The sequence below is a fragment of the Hydra vulgaris genome, chromosome 09 (assembly GCF_038396675.1).
Source record: "Hydra vulgaris chromosome 09, alternate assembly HydraT2T_AEP".
Classification (NCBI taxonomy): domain Eukaryota; kingdom Metazoa; phylum Cnidaria; class Hydrozoa; order Anthoathecata; family Hydridae; genus Hydra; species Hydra vulgaris.
Window position 1 is genome coordinate 50,768,086 of NC_088928.1, and position 18,588 is coordinate 50,786,673.

Consider the following 18,588-nt stretch of genomic DNA (forward strand, 5'->3'; position numbering starts at 1 on the left):
GTGTTTTTTTTCATTTTAAACACTAAAGTAAAAAATAAATTTGTTTTTAAGGGATATTTGTAGAAGACTTGTTTTCATTCTTCTATTTAGTAGATTATATTATCAGTCTTGTCTAGAAAAAATCTTTATATTTTTCCTTAACCTAAAGTACAAATATTTGTATTTATATTTGGAAAATGTCAAATAAATATATTTATATTTGAATTTATATTTGGAAATCTAGAATTAACATGTTTGAATTTATATTTGTATTTGATCAAATGTATTTGACCCCAACCCTTCTTTTTGCTATATGGTTTTATTAACTTAATAGCATGTATATGTACAATACTGATATAAAGTTCATGTATCATGCATAAAATCAGATACATTGTGTTAGATGAAATGTTCAATAACCAGTTGGTAAAACTAATTTTAAAAGTTAAAACTTGGATTAAAAGAATTAAAGATTCTTCTACGATGAGATTTTTCTGAAAAAAGACTTGCATGCTAAAATGTAAGTGGTCATGGGGGAGGGGTGATTATAGCTATTTAAAACCTGAGTTTAATTCAAGCTTAGGTAAAGCTTATTTATTAATTTTTATTGTTTTCAATGTATTTTATTATAATTTAAATGTTCTGATTTTGCAACTTCCCTCACAAATTTTTCTTTCTTTAAAATCACTGTAATAAAGTCTAACAAATCAGTAGAAAAACGTTTATTACGACAGACAGAGTTAATCCTAATTTTATGATGGTTTGAAATAAAGACAACTTTTTAAGTCTAAGTTCGAGCCATAAACTTTATAAATTCTTACTGTATTGTATCTTATCAATAAATTTTTAAAAACCAGGAATCCTACCACAAAGAAACCAGGAAACCTACCACATATAGAAACCAGGAAACTTATCACATATAGGAACTAAATAATACATCTAATTTTGTATATTGATCAATCAAAAACCAAATTTTTATTGCCATTGTGGATAAAATGTGACACTAAAAAATTTAGTATCTTTTTAAAAGTTATTTGCTATTTAGATGGTAAAATACTATGAAACGTAATGTAAATGCAGAGTTGGTTGATGTTAAACCCTATGTATCTAAACGCTCTAAAGAATCATTAAAGACTTCAGAAAGTAAAGATGAAAAAGAGATATACCTACCAGTTACACATTTCAGTAATAGTGTGAGGATAAAAAATCTAGTTCCAGAGAAATACTTCACAACAAAGAAAATATATGAAAAACCAATTACTTCATTAAAATGGAATTATAAAAGTGTTAATATTGTTTTATCTTCAGCCTTAGATAAATTTATTGTACTTTTAGACAAGTCAGATTGCCATTTGTTAGAAAAAGCTAGATTTGCTATACACGATGAAGGTATAAAAGATGCAATATGGACTCATGGAATGGAAAGCATAATTACTGCTAGTTTTGACAAAACAGCAAAGCTTATAGATGCTGAATCAGGTTAAATTAAAAGGCCTAATTTAAAAAACTTTGTTAATTATATGTCAAAGTAATTTTATTTTTTTTTGTTATTTTAAATGTTTTAGGAAGTGTTTTAAAAACTTATACGCACAAAGATGTAGTAACAAAAGTCATGATGCATCCTACACAGAGTAATGTGTTTTTAACAGGGACTTCAAAGAGTGGTGTATTTGCTTGGGATGCAAGACAAAAAGAGGTAATAAAATGTATTCTATTATATCATTTATTACAGCTCATCTTTTATTATTTTATGTATTTAAAAAAAAACTAAATTTAACTTACAATATCCGTACTTAAATTTTGTTATTCGGTGTGAAAAATAAAGAAAGTATGGTATTTATTTATAAGGGATCAGATTTTAATCAGGGTTGTGTTTTCTATTATGAGCATTGTTGTAAAAATAAGTATATCTGTGAAATCTTAACTTTTTTGACTATGATTTGTTTTGAGTAAATACTTTCTCATCATATTATGGTGTGTTTTGAGTAATTTTATACTTTTTCAAAATTTTATTTTGAGCGCTAATATAATTTTGTTGTCTGCATTAGGTTGCCAACACCTTTTTTTTTTTTAATTTCTTACTACCTAGATTTTTTTTGTAGAAAACAAAACATTTACAAAACAAAAGTTTACACTAGAATAACTTAAATGATAAACTTTTTATGAATTTTAGACATAATAAACCGAATAGATAATTTATTAGGGTTAACACAAATTTTATAGGAACTTTATAAATTTTTTTATAAATGCTTCACATTGTAGGCAAATAAATAATGCATATAGGCTTTCAGGAAACATTTGGTTTTGATTTTCTGTTTTTCTGATTTTCTGGAGGTATTATAAATTAATTAATGGGAAGTTAAGTACTTTTTGAGTAATTTATGTTGCATAATTAGTTGTTATTTAGAAAACATTTATATACAATCTTGAACTTTAGAGCATTAAGCACTTTAAAGCAACGTTTGGGCAAATCCAGGATATGACTTTCATATCTGATAACACAACTCTAATAACCAGTTCTGAAGTTTTAAAAAGAAATACATTCGATAAAGCCATTATGGCTTGGGATTTTGCTAGTAGTGCTCTTATGCCAGTTCAAATTTATCAGGTATATCTCATTTTAATAACTTTGTTTGTATTTATTTTTCAACACTTTTCCTGTAATGTTGAATTACTGAATCTTGCTATGTTTTTATGAAGTTTTACTCAATGATAAAGTTGACAATAAAAGATTACAATCATCACCAGGCAATATGAAAAGGCGTTTTATTATACCCTTTTATTTTTTTAACAAAGATTTTTCTAACTTTTAAAGTTAAATAGAAACATCTGGAAATAAAGATTTAGAAATACTTTTCTAGAAATACTTTTATTTCTAGAAAATTTTGTTTTAGTTTTATTTCTAGAAATATTTATCTATTACTCAAAGGTTGGACTAATCCAACATTTTTGAAAATTTTATAAATGCTATTTCTTAAGTGGCATGTAATGGGTTTTTCTTCAAAAAAAATTGAATGCCTTCTATATACGTAGTCTACGCACTTGCAAATTATTTTTTAAAAATGCCAACCCATGCTTTAAGAGTATATTTGTAGGTGTAAAGCTTCTTTTACATTAATTAATTACACTAACATAATTAGTAGATGTAGAAGAACACTATATACTTTAAAAATGCAATCTCTAATTCTAACAGAAGTCAATAGCAAATCTGTTAGGAAAAAGATTTAGAACGTTATAATTTCTTGTTTTAACTTTATAATAATATTTTTTTTAATATTTGTGTTTTAAAAATAAATTTATTTTACATTATTGTTTCATCGTTGCTCAAAAGTATTTGCTCATTAAAAACATTTACATTACATTGAAACCATTATTTGTCATTTTTTAGATGTTACCATTATAAACTAACAAAAACTAATTATATACTACTACTAACTCAGAAAAAACTCAGAAAAAACTCAGAAAAAAGAATACTTCCCATGTATTACCAAAGTATTATTTATTATTTATTTTATAACTTCCAAAAGAAACAAAACTATACTTGATCTATAAAAAAACATGAAAACAAACAATAAGGACAGTAGTAAGTTTTTTAGCTACGGCTCATAAAAAACCATAAAAAAAGCTTAAATTAGTTTTATGGAAAACAAGTTTTTTGGTTGTTGTTGTTGTTGTTTTTTTGTTTTTTGACCAAAAATGACCAAAGTTTAATTTATAAATTATCTTTTCAATGACCAATGGCCATGACCAAAGTTTAATTTATAAATTATCTTTTCAATAGATAGTCATTTAAAAATGGATAAAACATGTCTTATGGAATATGTAATGGAAAATAATTTACTGGAAAATAATGATTTACACATGAAGAAAATTGTTTTTTATACAAAAGCAACCTTGAAAATTCATTAATAGTTTGTAAATTATTTTAAAAATCATTTACCAATCAAAAAAAAAGTGCCAACAAAAAATGAAAAAGAACAGGTGTACTTTTTAAAACAAGTAGTAAAATTTGGTTAGACAAAATTATATTTGACTGGAAAAAACTCAAAATGAATTTCTTTGGTATGGTTACCTTAACTGTGTTTAAAGTTTATCATTATGCAATATAATTTTTTTTTTAATTGTTACTATAATTACTATGATTAAGTTAAATTATTGTTATAATTTTATAGGTTTTATTTTTGTTTAAAGATGTATCTGTGTGAACAAAAAATCTCATAGTTTACAAGCTTTCGGATAAGTACAATTTTATATGCAGCTATCAAAAAGCTTAAAAAGGGATTAAAAGTTAAAAAATGTTTTTACAAAAATATACAGTAAAGTTTTATCTACAAAATCACTTATGTTAAAACAGTCAGAAGCTTTAATCTTAAATGTTATCTAAAGGTATCTATCATTGTTTACAAACACAGTGCTCTTCAATTTAATTAATCTCAATCCCTGTCATATTATTTTGTAAAAAGAACTTAAGATAAATTAACTAGTCTGCATAAGTACTGTTGCAAAGTCTTCTTTAGCATGCTGCATTGAGAATATGTTCATTTAATTTAATCCCATTTACCCCAAGATTTGTTACAAAATGTCACAAAGTTTTACTTGAACATTACCACTTATTTGATAAAAAGATTTGTAAAAGTTTGTTGTAAGTAAAAGTTGTAAGTTTCTAAGTTGTATTGATGTTTTTGTTACAATGGTATTTAGTTGCACTTTAGTTGCATTAAATGATAAGAATTCTGATATTTATTAAACTCTAATTCTGAAGATAATCCAAAAATTGATGGAATATTTAATGACATTCAATAAGAAGATCTATTGGTCTATTGATCTATTGATTTATGTTTTAAATTGTGTTTACTATCACATAGCCATTTGTTAATTTTTTTTAAAAGCTTATTTTTTAAGAGACATTATCTTCAACGAATATTTATCTAAATCTTTGAAAAGCTCATCTTCACAGGAAAGTGTTTAAATAGAAAGCATAATATGAAGATGTTTTTGTGAAATTATTCTCAAGACAATTTTGAAAGTACAATTTCATAAAATGTTCATAATTTAAACGTAAATGTAAAAAAAGTTTCAAAATTGTTGCACTTATCTGCGTATAAAAAGATACAAAAATTTTACATTTCTTATATAATATCGACTTATAATTAGGAAAAATATTTCAATAAAATATTTATTCGGTTTTTATATGATATTATTGATATTGAAAGATTGTTAAATGACTTAATGATATTATTATTCCGTCAGTGAAATAGCTTACTTGAGAACTTTCATGCTTTTTATATATATATAACATTAAAAAGTTTTTAATAGTAACACAGTATTATATTTAAAACATGTTTCCTTTCGATAGGATTCATTTGTTATCTTTAAAATTATCTATAAGTTATTATTTATGTCTGGTAAACTTCTTTATTATTATTTTGAATTTTAACTAGTTGTACTTTTTTTTTTTTTTAACTTTATTTTTTCTAATTTACAACAACAACAAAAAAAACTCTTGAAAATGATTTCGTAGTTAACAAAAGAAAATTAATAAAAAACTTTCCATTTTATTATTATTTTTTTTTTTTTGTGTGACGGTATTTAAAGGATATTTTTATTTTATTTGTTAGAGTTAAGTTTTAAAATTATTATTTTTGAGTTTATGAATACAAGGAATTTTCTGGAATAAAAGCGTGCTAGCGCAAAAAAAATGTGCAGAACAGCAACAATGTGTGCTTTATGGCTGGGAGTTGTTTTACTATTAAGTTGAGAAATTTTAATGAATAAAATGGATTTATTTGTTCTTTAAACTTTTAAACTAAATTTTGTTTATTATTTTTTTCTCCTCAATATAATGTTATGTGTTTTATTAGGGTATTGTGCATAAAAAATAAGTAGGCGGTACCTAACAATATCACCTCTGATTCAGTGGACCGGCACAACAATAATTTTTATTTTACAGCGTAATTATAATTAAGTATAATATATTTTATTAAGAACTTTAAATTTTTAATGACTTTGCAGTTACCACTATAATATCTTTTTAGGAACCTTTTTCATGTTCTTATCTCAAACAACATCCAAGTGGTGAACATTTTCTTGCTCAATCTGCTGCTAATTATATTGTCATCTTTGATACCCAATTTCCATACAGAATGAATAAGTGCAAAAGATATGGTGAGCACAAAGTTAGTATTCAGGAAACTAAATTTTTAATCTTCTTAAAGATTCTTTATTATGTGAACTATAAAATATTTAGAATAAATTATATATTTCAGTTTTATCTTTTTTCTTGTAATAATTATAAATAACAAATAAAAAATAAGTTTGTTATTTTCATAGCATAAAGATAACATAATAAGTTTTATTTTATTGCTTTTAATATTTGTTCCTAAGTATTGATAATTTCTTATTCTTTTAAAATAATTTTTTAGTGCTCCGGCTATCGCGTCGGGTTTGACATCAGTCGCGATGGTAGAATTATTTATTCTGGTGACACAGACGGTTTTCTTTTTTGTTATGACAACTACACATCAAAACTATTGAAAAAAATAAAATGCTTTAACTCTCCATGTGTTGAAGTTGCGTCTCATCCAGTTCTTCCTTCTACCTTACTTGTTGGGGCATGGGATGGCTCCATTTCTATTCTTCAATGATGTGTGTCACACTTGGATTTTTTTTTTACAAAAAGTGCTATTTATGTCCTTGAATTTTGTTTTAATTATTTTGAGTCTCTTAGATATGTAGTTGAGACTCTAGGTTAGCCAGATTTTACCGATTTATATTAGGATTGAAAATCTGCAAGCAAACAATATATTTACTTTTTTAATTCCTTTGTTGTGCGTTTACATAGGAATTTCTTATTTTCTATTGTTTTCGATTTAAACAAATGGGAATAAAAAAAGTAATGTCTTTGTTTTGTTTTTTTATTGAAGTCATTGTGTTTTCAGTCTGAACGAAACATGGTTTAATGTATAATAGTGATAACTGAATGTAATATTTAAATGAAGCTTTTATTGCTAAGCTATTAATTATATGATTTAAAATAAGATACTATATTTATTTTTCAATAATATAGTATCTTATTTTTCTGATTGTTGGGAAGGTTTAATAGATTTGATACCTTCCTATTGGACTATCTAGTAAGCACAAAACGTTTTTAAAACGTTTAAACACGTTTGTGTACGTTTGTTAAACGTTTTTTTTTTATTGCGCAGTTTTATCTAGCAACTTCTATTTTTGTAACTAGAAGATTGTTGTTTCTCTTAATTAGACATCGTTAATAACAGCTTGCAAAACAAGCAAACGAATGCTTTTACATTTTTTATTGGCTATATATCAACCATCTGCGCAAATAATAAAAATCATAAATCCAATACTTAAATAAACAACAAATTTATGTTAAAAAGAAGAAGAAAAAAAAAATTGTTCAAAATGTAAGTGCTTAAAATAACTTTGTTTAATAAACCAAGCAAAAATGCCTTATCTTAAATATGGTTATCAATGCGGGAGGGGGAATCGTTTCCATACATGGAAATTTAAAATTTATCTTTTTAGTAGTTCAGTTTCGGACATATGCAATTTCTTTTTAATATACTTTTATATTTTCTGCTTTTGTTGCAGTTATGAAATACGAATATTCTCGCTAAAAAATCTATTAATATATCTAAAAAAAATACCCCCTGTTTCTTTGCGCTAGGTGTATCATATTTGTTTATTTTTTTAATAAAAGACATAATATAATAAAAATATAATAAGAGCACAAATTCATTGTTTAAAGTTTAAACTGTTTTTGCACTTTGTAACAGGTGCGAGCTTATCTTTAGTTCTAAAACAAAACAACAACAAAAATCAAGTTGTTAAATGTCAGTTGCTATCGAATTGACATCCTCAGCAATGCAGTAACGCAAAGCTAAAAATGCCTAAATCATTTTTGGTTAGGCACTACAAAAAGTCTCGCCTATTTCAGCCTTACATGGTATTAAATAATAAATCGAAATTGTTCAAAAAAGACAAAACTGACTTGGACTCCGTTGTTGCGTTAAGTATGAAAACTGTATTTGTTAAAAAATTACCTTCAGATAAAACAGAGGAAATCTTTATAAAAGATAACAAATATGATCCATCGAAAGAAAATGTTGTCGAGGAAACTGATGGTAAGAGCTCATTATTACAAGCAGGTTTCAAATGTCAATTATGTGGAGAGTATCATTCCAATGCGCTATCGCTTGCTTATCATAAATGTTCTTGCATTAAACATATTGAACATCGGTGTCCCGAGTGTAACAAAGCGTTTAGTTGTCAAGCTAATTTAGCTTCGCACCGCAGGTGGCACAAACCTAAATCAGTATCGACAAAGCGACACAACAGAAATTCTCCTGACCCTTTTAAAAAATGTACGTTGCACTTATCATTAGCTAATGCTTTAAAAAGCGACTGCTTGATGAATTTAAATGCTTATAGAATGAACGGAGAAATATTTTAAACTAGTATTTGTATAAGAAACACGCAAAATAAATTTGGAGTTTTTAAGATTGGTTTCCGTGTTAGCAAACCATGTAAAACCACTTTCATTATAAAGAAATTTTGGTTCACCGAAACTTTTAAGAACATATTTACTAGTTACTTAAAAATACATAATCCATATTTGTAAACTGGTTATTTTTGTGTTATTTTTATATTTTATATGTGTGTGAATATATATATATATATATATATATATATATATATATATATATATATATATATATATATATATATATATATATATATATATATATATATGTATATATATATATATATATATATATATATATATATATATATATATATATATATATATATATATATATATATATGTAGCATTATTTTTTGGAATAGCGGCAATCGCTGTGCCAATTATCACAAATCCTTTACTAAATGCGCACGGTATAACAATGTTTGATGCTCGCGCAGTACTTATTGTGCTTTCAAATGGAAAAAATATGCATCGCAGAGCCTTCATCAAAGGTTCTTAAATTTATTTTGTACGACAAATATAAGTATTTTATAAATATCAAATAGAAAAAGTACAAAAACATTTTTTATATTAATTTAAATTGTTGTTATATTAATTCATTAATAAATAATACTTAAAAACAGAAATATTAAAGAAAGTTCATAAATCAAAATGTATTAGCTGAACCCTTCATTGCGTGAGGCAGTCATGCCTCACTGCGGCGTGACCAATGTCAACAAACTCCCTGCCGGAGTTCGTAACCGGTGATAACGGAAAATTTTTTTCTTTCTGCATTTAAAAGATATGGTTCTAATCTGCAATTTATTAATACGACAAATGAAATATGTTAGGAACAGCTTTTTAAATCACCAAACCTTCTCTCACTTTTTTATATTTCCATCGCCCCTTTATGTTTAATCACCCCTCATCCCCTCCCCCCAATGCACACAAGGTCAATACCTAGGGTGCGTTTAAACCCGCTTTGGGAATCAACGGCATACTTGAACTAGCCCTTAAAAGCATATTTCACAAAGTAGTATTATAAAGTTTGATATTTTCATGTTCAAACACGTTTCTCTAACATTTTATTCATATTTTTAAAGGTTTAAAGAATATTTTGCTGGAATCTGAAAAGTTGTGTAGAGTTAATAAGGAACAATAAAACAATATTTCGAGGTTGTTTTGTTAATATAAAAAGTTTGTGTTTACATAAAAAAAAACCGCCTTATTGTTTTTGTTGTATAGCTTTTAATTTGAAAATAAAACGCGTTTTCTTGTTGGTATGAACAAAGCATAATTTGAAACCATAGAGTTAAACAGAATGAAATGGAGGATACAATGAATAAGTATTTACAATATTTATTCTTTTGTACTTAATTATTAAATAGATTTTTTGAAAATAATTTACAATTATGTTGAGCATCTTTTCAAGGGCAAACTGGGCTATTAAAATATCTCCAAAACTACAACTTGCATGACAAAATATCTTATGGATAAAAGTATGGGAATTTAAAATCAGCAACTTTAAATCGGGGTTTAAAGTTCAAAATAATTTTACAAAATAAAACTTTTATTTTTTATTATATTTTTATAATACTCTAATTTTATAATTTTATAAAGTAAAACTTTTATCTTTTATTATATTTTTACTTTAATCTTTAATGACTTTTTAGCAGCCGTAGCGCAGTGGTTAGAGCGCTTGCTCTAACCACTGCACCAGAAGCAAGAGTTCCCGTTCGAAGGGAGCTCTGGGCTTATTTCGCACCATCGTACAGTGAGTCGCAGGTGAGCAAAACACTTCAAAACCAACTTTTACATTAGAGTAATTTCTTCTTGTAAATGTAATCGAAAGATCCCCAGCACTCTAAAACTATTCCCTAATGTGATTTTTGAGCTCAGTATTTCAATTTTACCCAAAAATTGGCAATAATTTACCTTTCAAATATTGGTGAAAATGTAAAGAATTATATAAAAATGAAGTATGGGGCCAGCAAGGCAATTTTACATCATTTTAATTTCTTAATGGTTTATATTAGTCTATTGACATATATTGAAATAAGAAAAAGAAATTTGAAAATTTATTTTTTATACTTGCTTTTTTTCAAAGTGTTTTTCAATAAAACCCCATTTTTTTTTTTTTTTTCTTTTGAATTTCATTTATTTTGCTGTTTAACAAAAATAATTAATATACATGTAAACAAGAAAGAAGAAATGTCCGTAAAACGAAAAAGATAGTAAAATCTTGTCAACAAGCACCGTTTTTGTATATACAATTGTATATATATTGTATAATATAAAATATAAACTTTTCTTTTTACAATGATCTTTATAAAATAAAGAATTAAATACACAGGATTCAAAGAAGGTGAAAATGACAATACATCATCGCAATCTTTAACTAATAACCCTAATTGGCATAAAACTGCTGCGCTGATCAGTAAATCAAATAAAGATAAAAAACTGAAAAATAGAATCAAATAATTTCTTACTCAAGCACAAATAAATCATAAACTTTGAAAATTTTTATTTTTGATTTGAAACTTAAATAAACTTTATGACTTTGCCATACATTTAAATCCATTTTGATAGATATTCGGATATGCAAAGCTATATTCAGTATATTTATTAACGTTTTGAGACAGTTTATATGTGTTACTTATATTTGCTCTAAGATGATAGTTTTCATTTCTATTTATTTCAAACTTGTTGTTAAGGTTTTCAAGAGAAAAATAAATGCTGATAGATATTTATTTCAAAAATATCCATCATTTTCATATCATTCATTATAGGCTTAGTGTGTTCAGGCTTAATTTTAAAGTAAATGATTCTGCACGCATGTTTTTGTAAGCTATAAATTTTTTTTAATTTTGATGGTTGAGTACTTGCCCATGATATGTTTGCATAATTAATGAAGCAATGAATTAATCCAAAATATATTAGTTTGAGGCTTTGTTTATTGATATCCGAACGAACTCGATGCATCATACCAATTATATTGGTGATCTTAGGTTGAAAATATCTTATTTGAAGAAATCAGGATAAATTCTCATCAACAAAAATTCCTAAGAATCTTATACTGACTCGTTTTTTAACTAATTTATCATTCAAGATACGGTCAGGCAACTTAAGAGGAAAGTTTTTTCTTGTGTTTTTTATGGAATAATATGTAGTTTGTTTACTCTGAGTTAAGCGAGAGTTTGTTAGCCCTAAACCAATTATTTACTTTATTTAATTCAGTGTTCATGTCTGCATATAACTTCGTAATATCATTGTTAGTAAGAAATAGATTTGTATCATCAGCAAATATGACTAAATTCAGTTTTAAAGACGCATTGCAAAAATTATTTATATCAATTAAAATCAAGAGTGGACCAAGGATAGATCCTTGGGGAACTCTACATAAAACATTTAATGCTCCAGATTGTATACTATATACATATTGTCTTCTATTGGTACGATAACTTTTAATCCAATAGTAAGTTTTATTAATTATAACATAGTGCTTTAGCTTATCTAATAGGATGCAGTGATCAACTGTGTCAAATACTTTTGATAAACTCCTAAGGTAAATTTATTTTGTTTAAAACATTAGTTATTTGATCAACTAATTCAATGATTGCATGTTCATTTGAGAAATTTTTTTTAAATCCAAACTGATTTGGGTAAAATAATTTGTTTTTAGTGAAGTGAATATAGATTCTATTATAAATTACACGTTCGAAAAGTTTTGAAAATAAAAAAAAGTATTGATATAGGTCTATAGTTGGTTATGTCCGAATGTTCATTACATTTAAATATAGAAATTACTTTTGCTAACTTAAGTCTATCAGGGAAAATCCCAAAAGTTATTGAGAGCTTTAGTATATGGATCAGAGGTCTGCTTAGGCTGGTTTTGTTGAATTTAACTATATCACAAGATATTTCATCAAACCCTGGTGTTTTCTTTTTTTAAAAAAGGAAATCGCTTCTTCAAATTTTTTATAGTTAAGTTCATTATCGTACACGATAGCGTTATTTGTGGATTTTATGTAGTTTTTAAATGAATCAGATGTTGAAATTATTATTATTTTTTATTAACTTTTATTTCGCTGATTAAACAATAAAACAATTTTTCATATAAAATAAATTACATCGTAAACATAAAAAACCTTTAAAAAAAACGTTTTTAATCTTTTTAATTTATAATATATATATATATATATATATATATATATATATATATATATATATATATATATATATATATATATATATATATATATATATATATATATATATATATACTGTTATAATCAGTCAGGGACTCGAAGAAGGTAAGGATGATGCTTTTATCATCACAACCTTTTCATAGAGCCCCTTTAGTTGCTCATTAAAATAAAAATAAAAAAACACTTTAATTTTTAAAGTAAAATAAAAATTTAATAAAACAAAACTTTTTTTTTTTTAGTGTAAAAAATTGAAAACAACAACAACAACAACAAAAAGATATTAAAACACATAAGAAGAAGAAAAAAATAAAAAATAAATAAAAAGAAAAAATACAAAAAAATCTGAAAACAAATACTGTAAACTATAATATATATGTCAGGAATTAAGGAGACGCATTTTAGTTCGTTGTTTAAACGATGAAATGCTTTTTGATTCTTTAATATTATATTAGAAAGGTTTGGACCAATATTTATAAAATATTTGTTAAATTCTTGCGATATTTGTTTGCAGAATATGTCAGTGTTTTTAATATTAATTCTTTTAGGTAAAGAAGTTGAATTTTTTTTCCTTCACATTACGCCATTATGACGTACCACGTTTTCTTACTATTAGACTTGCATTTAATGATTTGAATACTGTAGTAATTTTTTTTAGCATTTTCAATAAGATTTTGGTAAAAGTATTTATATATTTTGTAACTTTTTTCATTATCACTGTTTTCATTTTTCAGAAATTTATTTTTCCTTCTTCTTTAAGCATTTTATCAGCGATTTATCCATCCACGGATTAGCAACTGCTTTAGTCTTAATTTGTATGTCTTCTTGAGGACAGGTTTCATTAAAGCACTTTAGAAATTTATCTAAAAAATTATTGAAAGCTTCGTTAGTGTCCTGACTTTTATACACATTGGACTACGTTTCTTGTTTTAGTCTAATTGATAATTTATTAGTATTACTTGTTTTGAGATTGCGATTTTTCAAATTTATAACTTTTAGTTCACAATCAGACGTGGATTTAAATATTGGAAAGTGATCGGTAATACCAGTCATAGAAATCCCGGTTTCAATATCCATTTCTAGGCAATTATTAATAAGAATATTATCTACTGCTGTTGTCGAAGTTTTTGACGCTCGCGTTGGTTTATTAATTACTAACAACATTAAATTTAAGAACCATATCAAAATAAGATTTTATTTTCGGAAATTTTGAATAACTTAAAACATCGAGGTTTATGTCACCAACGGCATATAAAGTTTTATTTTTTTTATTTTTTTTTCGATTGTATTTTTGATAAAAGTTTCTTCGAAATTTTTTATTTATAATTTCCATAAATAGGCTTTAATAATTATCGTTTGAGAAGCATAGTATGTTATTTATCTAAAAATCATCTTTTTTTGAAACATAAACCCCTAACCCTCCACCTTTGTTTCCATTTCCTCAAGGTTGAAGTTTATAAAATGGCAAGCCATAAATGGAATTTAATTCAAGAGAATTTTCAAAATCACGCCGAGTCTCTGAAAGAGCTATGTCGTCGAACGTGTAATTTATAATATTTAAATTCTTTTTGTTTTTCAAAATTTTGCTGCATGCTTCAAATGTTTATATGTAAAACTGAAAAAGAAAAATGATTTTTTATTATTTTAAAATCAAGAGGATCAATATACGGATGTCAATTAAGTTCACTTGAGTTTCCTGGAAAATATTTATGTTTTCTCCCTTTTGAGGGTAATCTTATAAATAAGCTGTCTCCAGACAGCTTATTTATAAGATTACCCTCAAAAGGGTCTAAAATTTCAAAATGAGTTACCAATTGTAACGAATAATTTAAAAAGATTCCAAAAAAATATATACATAAAAACCATGAATTAAATCAAAAATTTAAAACAGCTTACTCGTTTCTGTGCGTAGACGATTTCGACTGACTTTTTTTTCCCGTGATCTTCGGTCAGACGAAAAAACTTTGGTTAAAAAATCATGCAGAAAAATATTTAACAAACATTTTTAATAATAGGGGTACTAAACTGCTTTTATAAATAGTTAAATGAAAATGCATGAATAAAAAGAAATTTAAGTTATCTCCTACTTTTATTATAACGCAACAGTAAAAACTTAATTTAAAACAAATTAAAATAAATTTAAAAGGCTCGAAAATAAGCAATAAAAACCCCCTAACACTACGCAATATTCCTTTTTTTTTAAAAAAAACATCAAAGTTTTGAAAGAAAACAGGAATATGTTTGTTCCGTTTTCTCGACTGACTTCCCAAAGTATACGGAGAAAAAAAGTCAGACGAAAAATCGTCTATTCTGTGCGTCAAATTGAGATTTGGAGGCTGGGAACAAATAAGCATCACAATTTCATCCTCCCTCACCCCAAAACGTGAGGGCAACAAGTTGATAAAATATTTTTTGTACTGTTCTCAACTAGACTTATATTTATCAATAAATTTTAAGTTTCATAGTTTTATCTTTTAGCGTTCAAAAATTATAACGATATAAAATTTTTAACCCCTTCAAATTGAGGGGGTTTAAACCATATAAATATGGTCATAACTTTTGAACTCTGAGAGATAATACTATGACCCTTAAAATTTATTTATGTATATAAGTCTAGTTGAGAATAGCGCAAAAAATGTTTTACTTATTGCCCTCACGTTTAGGGTGAGGAGGAGGGGGGGGGGAACTTTCTTTGTTCTTAGCTTCCAATCATCGCAACTTTTTGCAAAGCATTATCATTTGACATAAACATAAAATACAAATGTTTGGAGTTTGCTCCATGTCTGGAAGTTAGATACCTCAAACACCAAAAAATGCTGGATCCGCCACCGATGAGAATATTTATTACTTGTATTTATGTATGCAAAAAGTTTTTATTTATGTAGAAAGAAGAGTTTAGTAAAGAGAAATTAGTTTGTTTACAATTTATAATTTCTCGTTGTTTTGAAAGCGAGAAGACTACTTCATTTAGTATTTTAATTTTAATATCGTCTAAATAACTTTTCTAAAATGCCGTTTTCATCTAGAAAATTGTATTGAAATGTGTCAAATATGTTTTGTTCATTTGAATAACGCCCATAAAATGTGAAAAATAGTCTTTTCAGACACGCTAATAATAATGTTTTAGATTAAAACAAAAAGAGAGCACAATACTACTATACAATGATTTTTCCAGGCCTCAAACCAGGGTCATCTCGAAGAGGTCTTCCATGGGAGGAGGGGGGAGAGAGGTATATATATTTTTACCAACTAGAGACACCAAAATAAAAATAAAAAAAGGACCTCAATATTTTTGCAGTTTGCCAACAATATTTCAAAATTTGTGCCAACTCAATGTGCCAACTTTAATGCTTAAATTTATGCCAAATTGATATATATTAAAAAAATTGTTGATATTTGTAAACAATTAGATTTGCAGTCGAATGGTAATACAGTAATAAAACGTTTGTAAATTTTTAATTCATTTAATGTCTCTGGGAAACTTACATTGAATTCCTCGCAAAGCATATATATTATATATAAAATATCTTTGATAATATGTGCCCAAAAATAAATACAGAAATAAAAAACAAAGGATATTTTTTTTTTTTTTTTTTTTTTATGTTAATTCACCTCCCCAAGGCCGAGAAGGCCACTACATACGAGGAGGCTACTTAATTGTGGTTATAACCCTCTCTCAACTCTATAACTCCGAAACACGAACCTTGACGAACAAGGCCGCTGCGCGGAGAAACAAGTTGAGCGCGGTACTACCAGGGACGTGGTGGGGATCGAACTCGGAACCTCTCGCTTCCAAAGCGAGCGCACTACCACGACACCACTACCGCATTCAATATAAGAATCCATGGATGACAATAACTTTAATTTAAGCATCAAAAAGAAAACAAAAACTTTACGTAAAATTTTTACAATCAAAAAATAAAGATGATGAAAAAATCTACAAAAATAATAAAAAAATTTTTCAACATAATATAAAAGAAGCAAAAATAAGATATTTTTCTAATCAGCTTGATAAGCATAAATTCAATATAAAAAGGACTTGGGCTGTTATAAACCAACTAACAGGAAGAGAAAAAAAGATGCATACTTGCTTACCACAAAAATTAATTTCCGATAAAAAAATTATAACAAGTGAAACAAATATATGTCAAGAATTTAACAAATATTTTGTTAATGTAGGCCCCTCTCTTGCTTCTAACATTGCGCAACCAAATAAAACATTTAATAATTTTTTGGGAGAAAAACCCAACACTAGTATAAATAATGAAAAAATAACTAAACTTGAATTTAATAAAGCAATTATTGAACTTAAACGCAACAAGTCATGTGGATATGATGGTATTTCCAGTAATGTAGGTATTTATGTTATGGACAGCATTTGTAAACCATTATTTTATTTGATATCATCTTCATTTGAAAATAGTATATTCCCTGACAAATTTAAATTAGCCAAAATTAATCCCATTCTCAAAAAAGGTGATTGCAATAATATTTCTAACTACCGACCTATTTCTCTACTCCCAGTTTTTTCAAAAGTCTATGAGAGAGTAATTTATAATAGAGTTAATAAGTACTTTACATTAAACAATTTATTATACAAAAATCAGTTTGGATTTCAAAGCAATTGCTCTCCTGAACATGCTATTATTAAACTTCCTGACAAAATATTTAAGTCGTTTGATTGTGATGAACTGGTATTTGGAGTTTTTATTGATCTTTCCAAGGCCTTTGATACAGTTGATCACAGTATTTTACTTCCCAAGCTAAAATATTACGGCATAATATGCTCAACATTTAAGTGGATTCAAAGCTACTTGTCTAACAGAAAGCAATTTGCACTACTAAAAAAGTCAGGAGCCCTTGATATTACGTGTGGAGTTCCTCAGGGTTTAATCCTAGGTCCATTATTGTTTTTAATATATATTAACGATATGCAAAAGCTTCCCAAAAAATGTCTACTATTATGTATGCTGACGATACAAATTTATTTTTTAATCATCCTGATGCAAAGACTTTGTTTGAAACTATGAATATTGAACTCGAAAATTTCAACCTCTGGTTCATAGCAAATAAATTATCCCTAAATTGTAAAAAAACTAGCTTTACTCTATTTCATAAAAAAAAACAATCAATTAATCTTCCGTTAAAGCTGTGTAAACTGTTTATTAATAAAAATCAAATTAAACGTGACAAATGCACAAAATTTTGGGGAGTACTTTTTGATGAAAATTTGTCATGGAGAAACCATATTTGTCTTCTTGAAACAAAGATGTCCTCTGTAATAGGTGTTTTGTATAAGTCAAGACCTTTTCTCGATAGTAAATCACGTAATATGCTTTACTTTAGTCTTGTACATAGTCAGCTTTTGTACGCAAATATTGTATGGGCCAGCACCCATAAAACCAAATTGCTAAAATTTCAAAGTCTGCAAAACCATGCATGCAAAGCAATTAATTATTTAAATAGGTTAGTAAACCCGGCCCCAGTGATGAAAAGCATGATGGTTCTAGATATTGAGAAACTTAACACATTACAGATATTAATTTTTATGTATAAGTATAAAAACAATCTTCTACCAAGCGTTTTTTCAGATAACTTTCTTTAATCATTTTCTGAAAAATATAATCTGCGTTCAAATCAACCAGGAACGACTATCAACTAGGAAAAATTAAATCACAGCAGTCAAGTTTTCTAATTACAAACCGAGGTCCATCAATATGGAATCGTTTCCAAAATAAAAATATTAAAGACCTAAAAAGCATTTCATCGTTTAAACAACAAACTAAAATGCGTGTCCTTAATTCCTGACATATATATTATAGTTTACAGTATTTGTTTTCAGATTTTTTTGTATTTTTTCTTTTTATTTATTTTTTATTTTTTTCTTCTTATGTGTTTTAATTTTATTAAATTTTTTATTTT

General features: G+C 26.5%; 2 protein-coding genes across 3 annotated transcripts; both read left to right on the forward strand.

The window, feature by feature from the left end:
- Nucleotides 1-987: 987 nt before the first annotated feature.
- LOC100197664 (WD repeat-containing protein 25) lies at nucleotides 988-6,973 on the forward strand. 2 transcript variants are annotated; one of them, XM_065805996.1, is made up of 5 exons: nucleotides 988-1,455; nucleotides 1,542-1,672; nucleotides 2,414-2,584; nucleotides 6,012-6,152; nucleotides 6,399-6,973. In XM_065805996.1, the coding sequence occupies exons 1-5, from the start codon at nucleotides 1,035-1,037 to the stop codon at nucleotides 6,618-6,620; spliced, it is 1,086 nt and encodes a 361-aa protein (XP_065662068.1). In that variant the 5' UTR covers nucleotides 988-1,034; the 3' UTR covers nucleotides 6,621-6,973. The 2 variants fall into 2 exon arrangements, with proteins under 2 accessions (XP_065662068.1, XP_065662069.1); XM_065805997.1 differs by having other exon boundaries at nucleotides 6,012-6,141.
- A 909-nt stretch (nucleotides 6,974-7,882) lies between these two features.
- Nucleotides 7,883-8,449, forward strand: LOC136085559 (transcription factor egl-46-like). The gene has a single exon (XM_065806877.1). It carries the CDS (start codon nucleotides 7,883-7,885, stop codon nucleotides 8,447-8,449), a length of 567 nt encoding a protein of 188 aa, XP_065662949.1.
- Nucleotides 8,450-18,588: the final 10,139 nt, after the last annotated feature.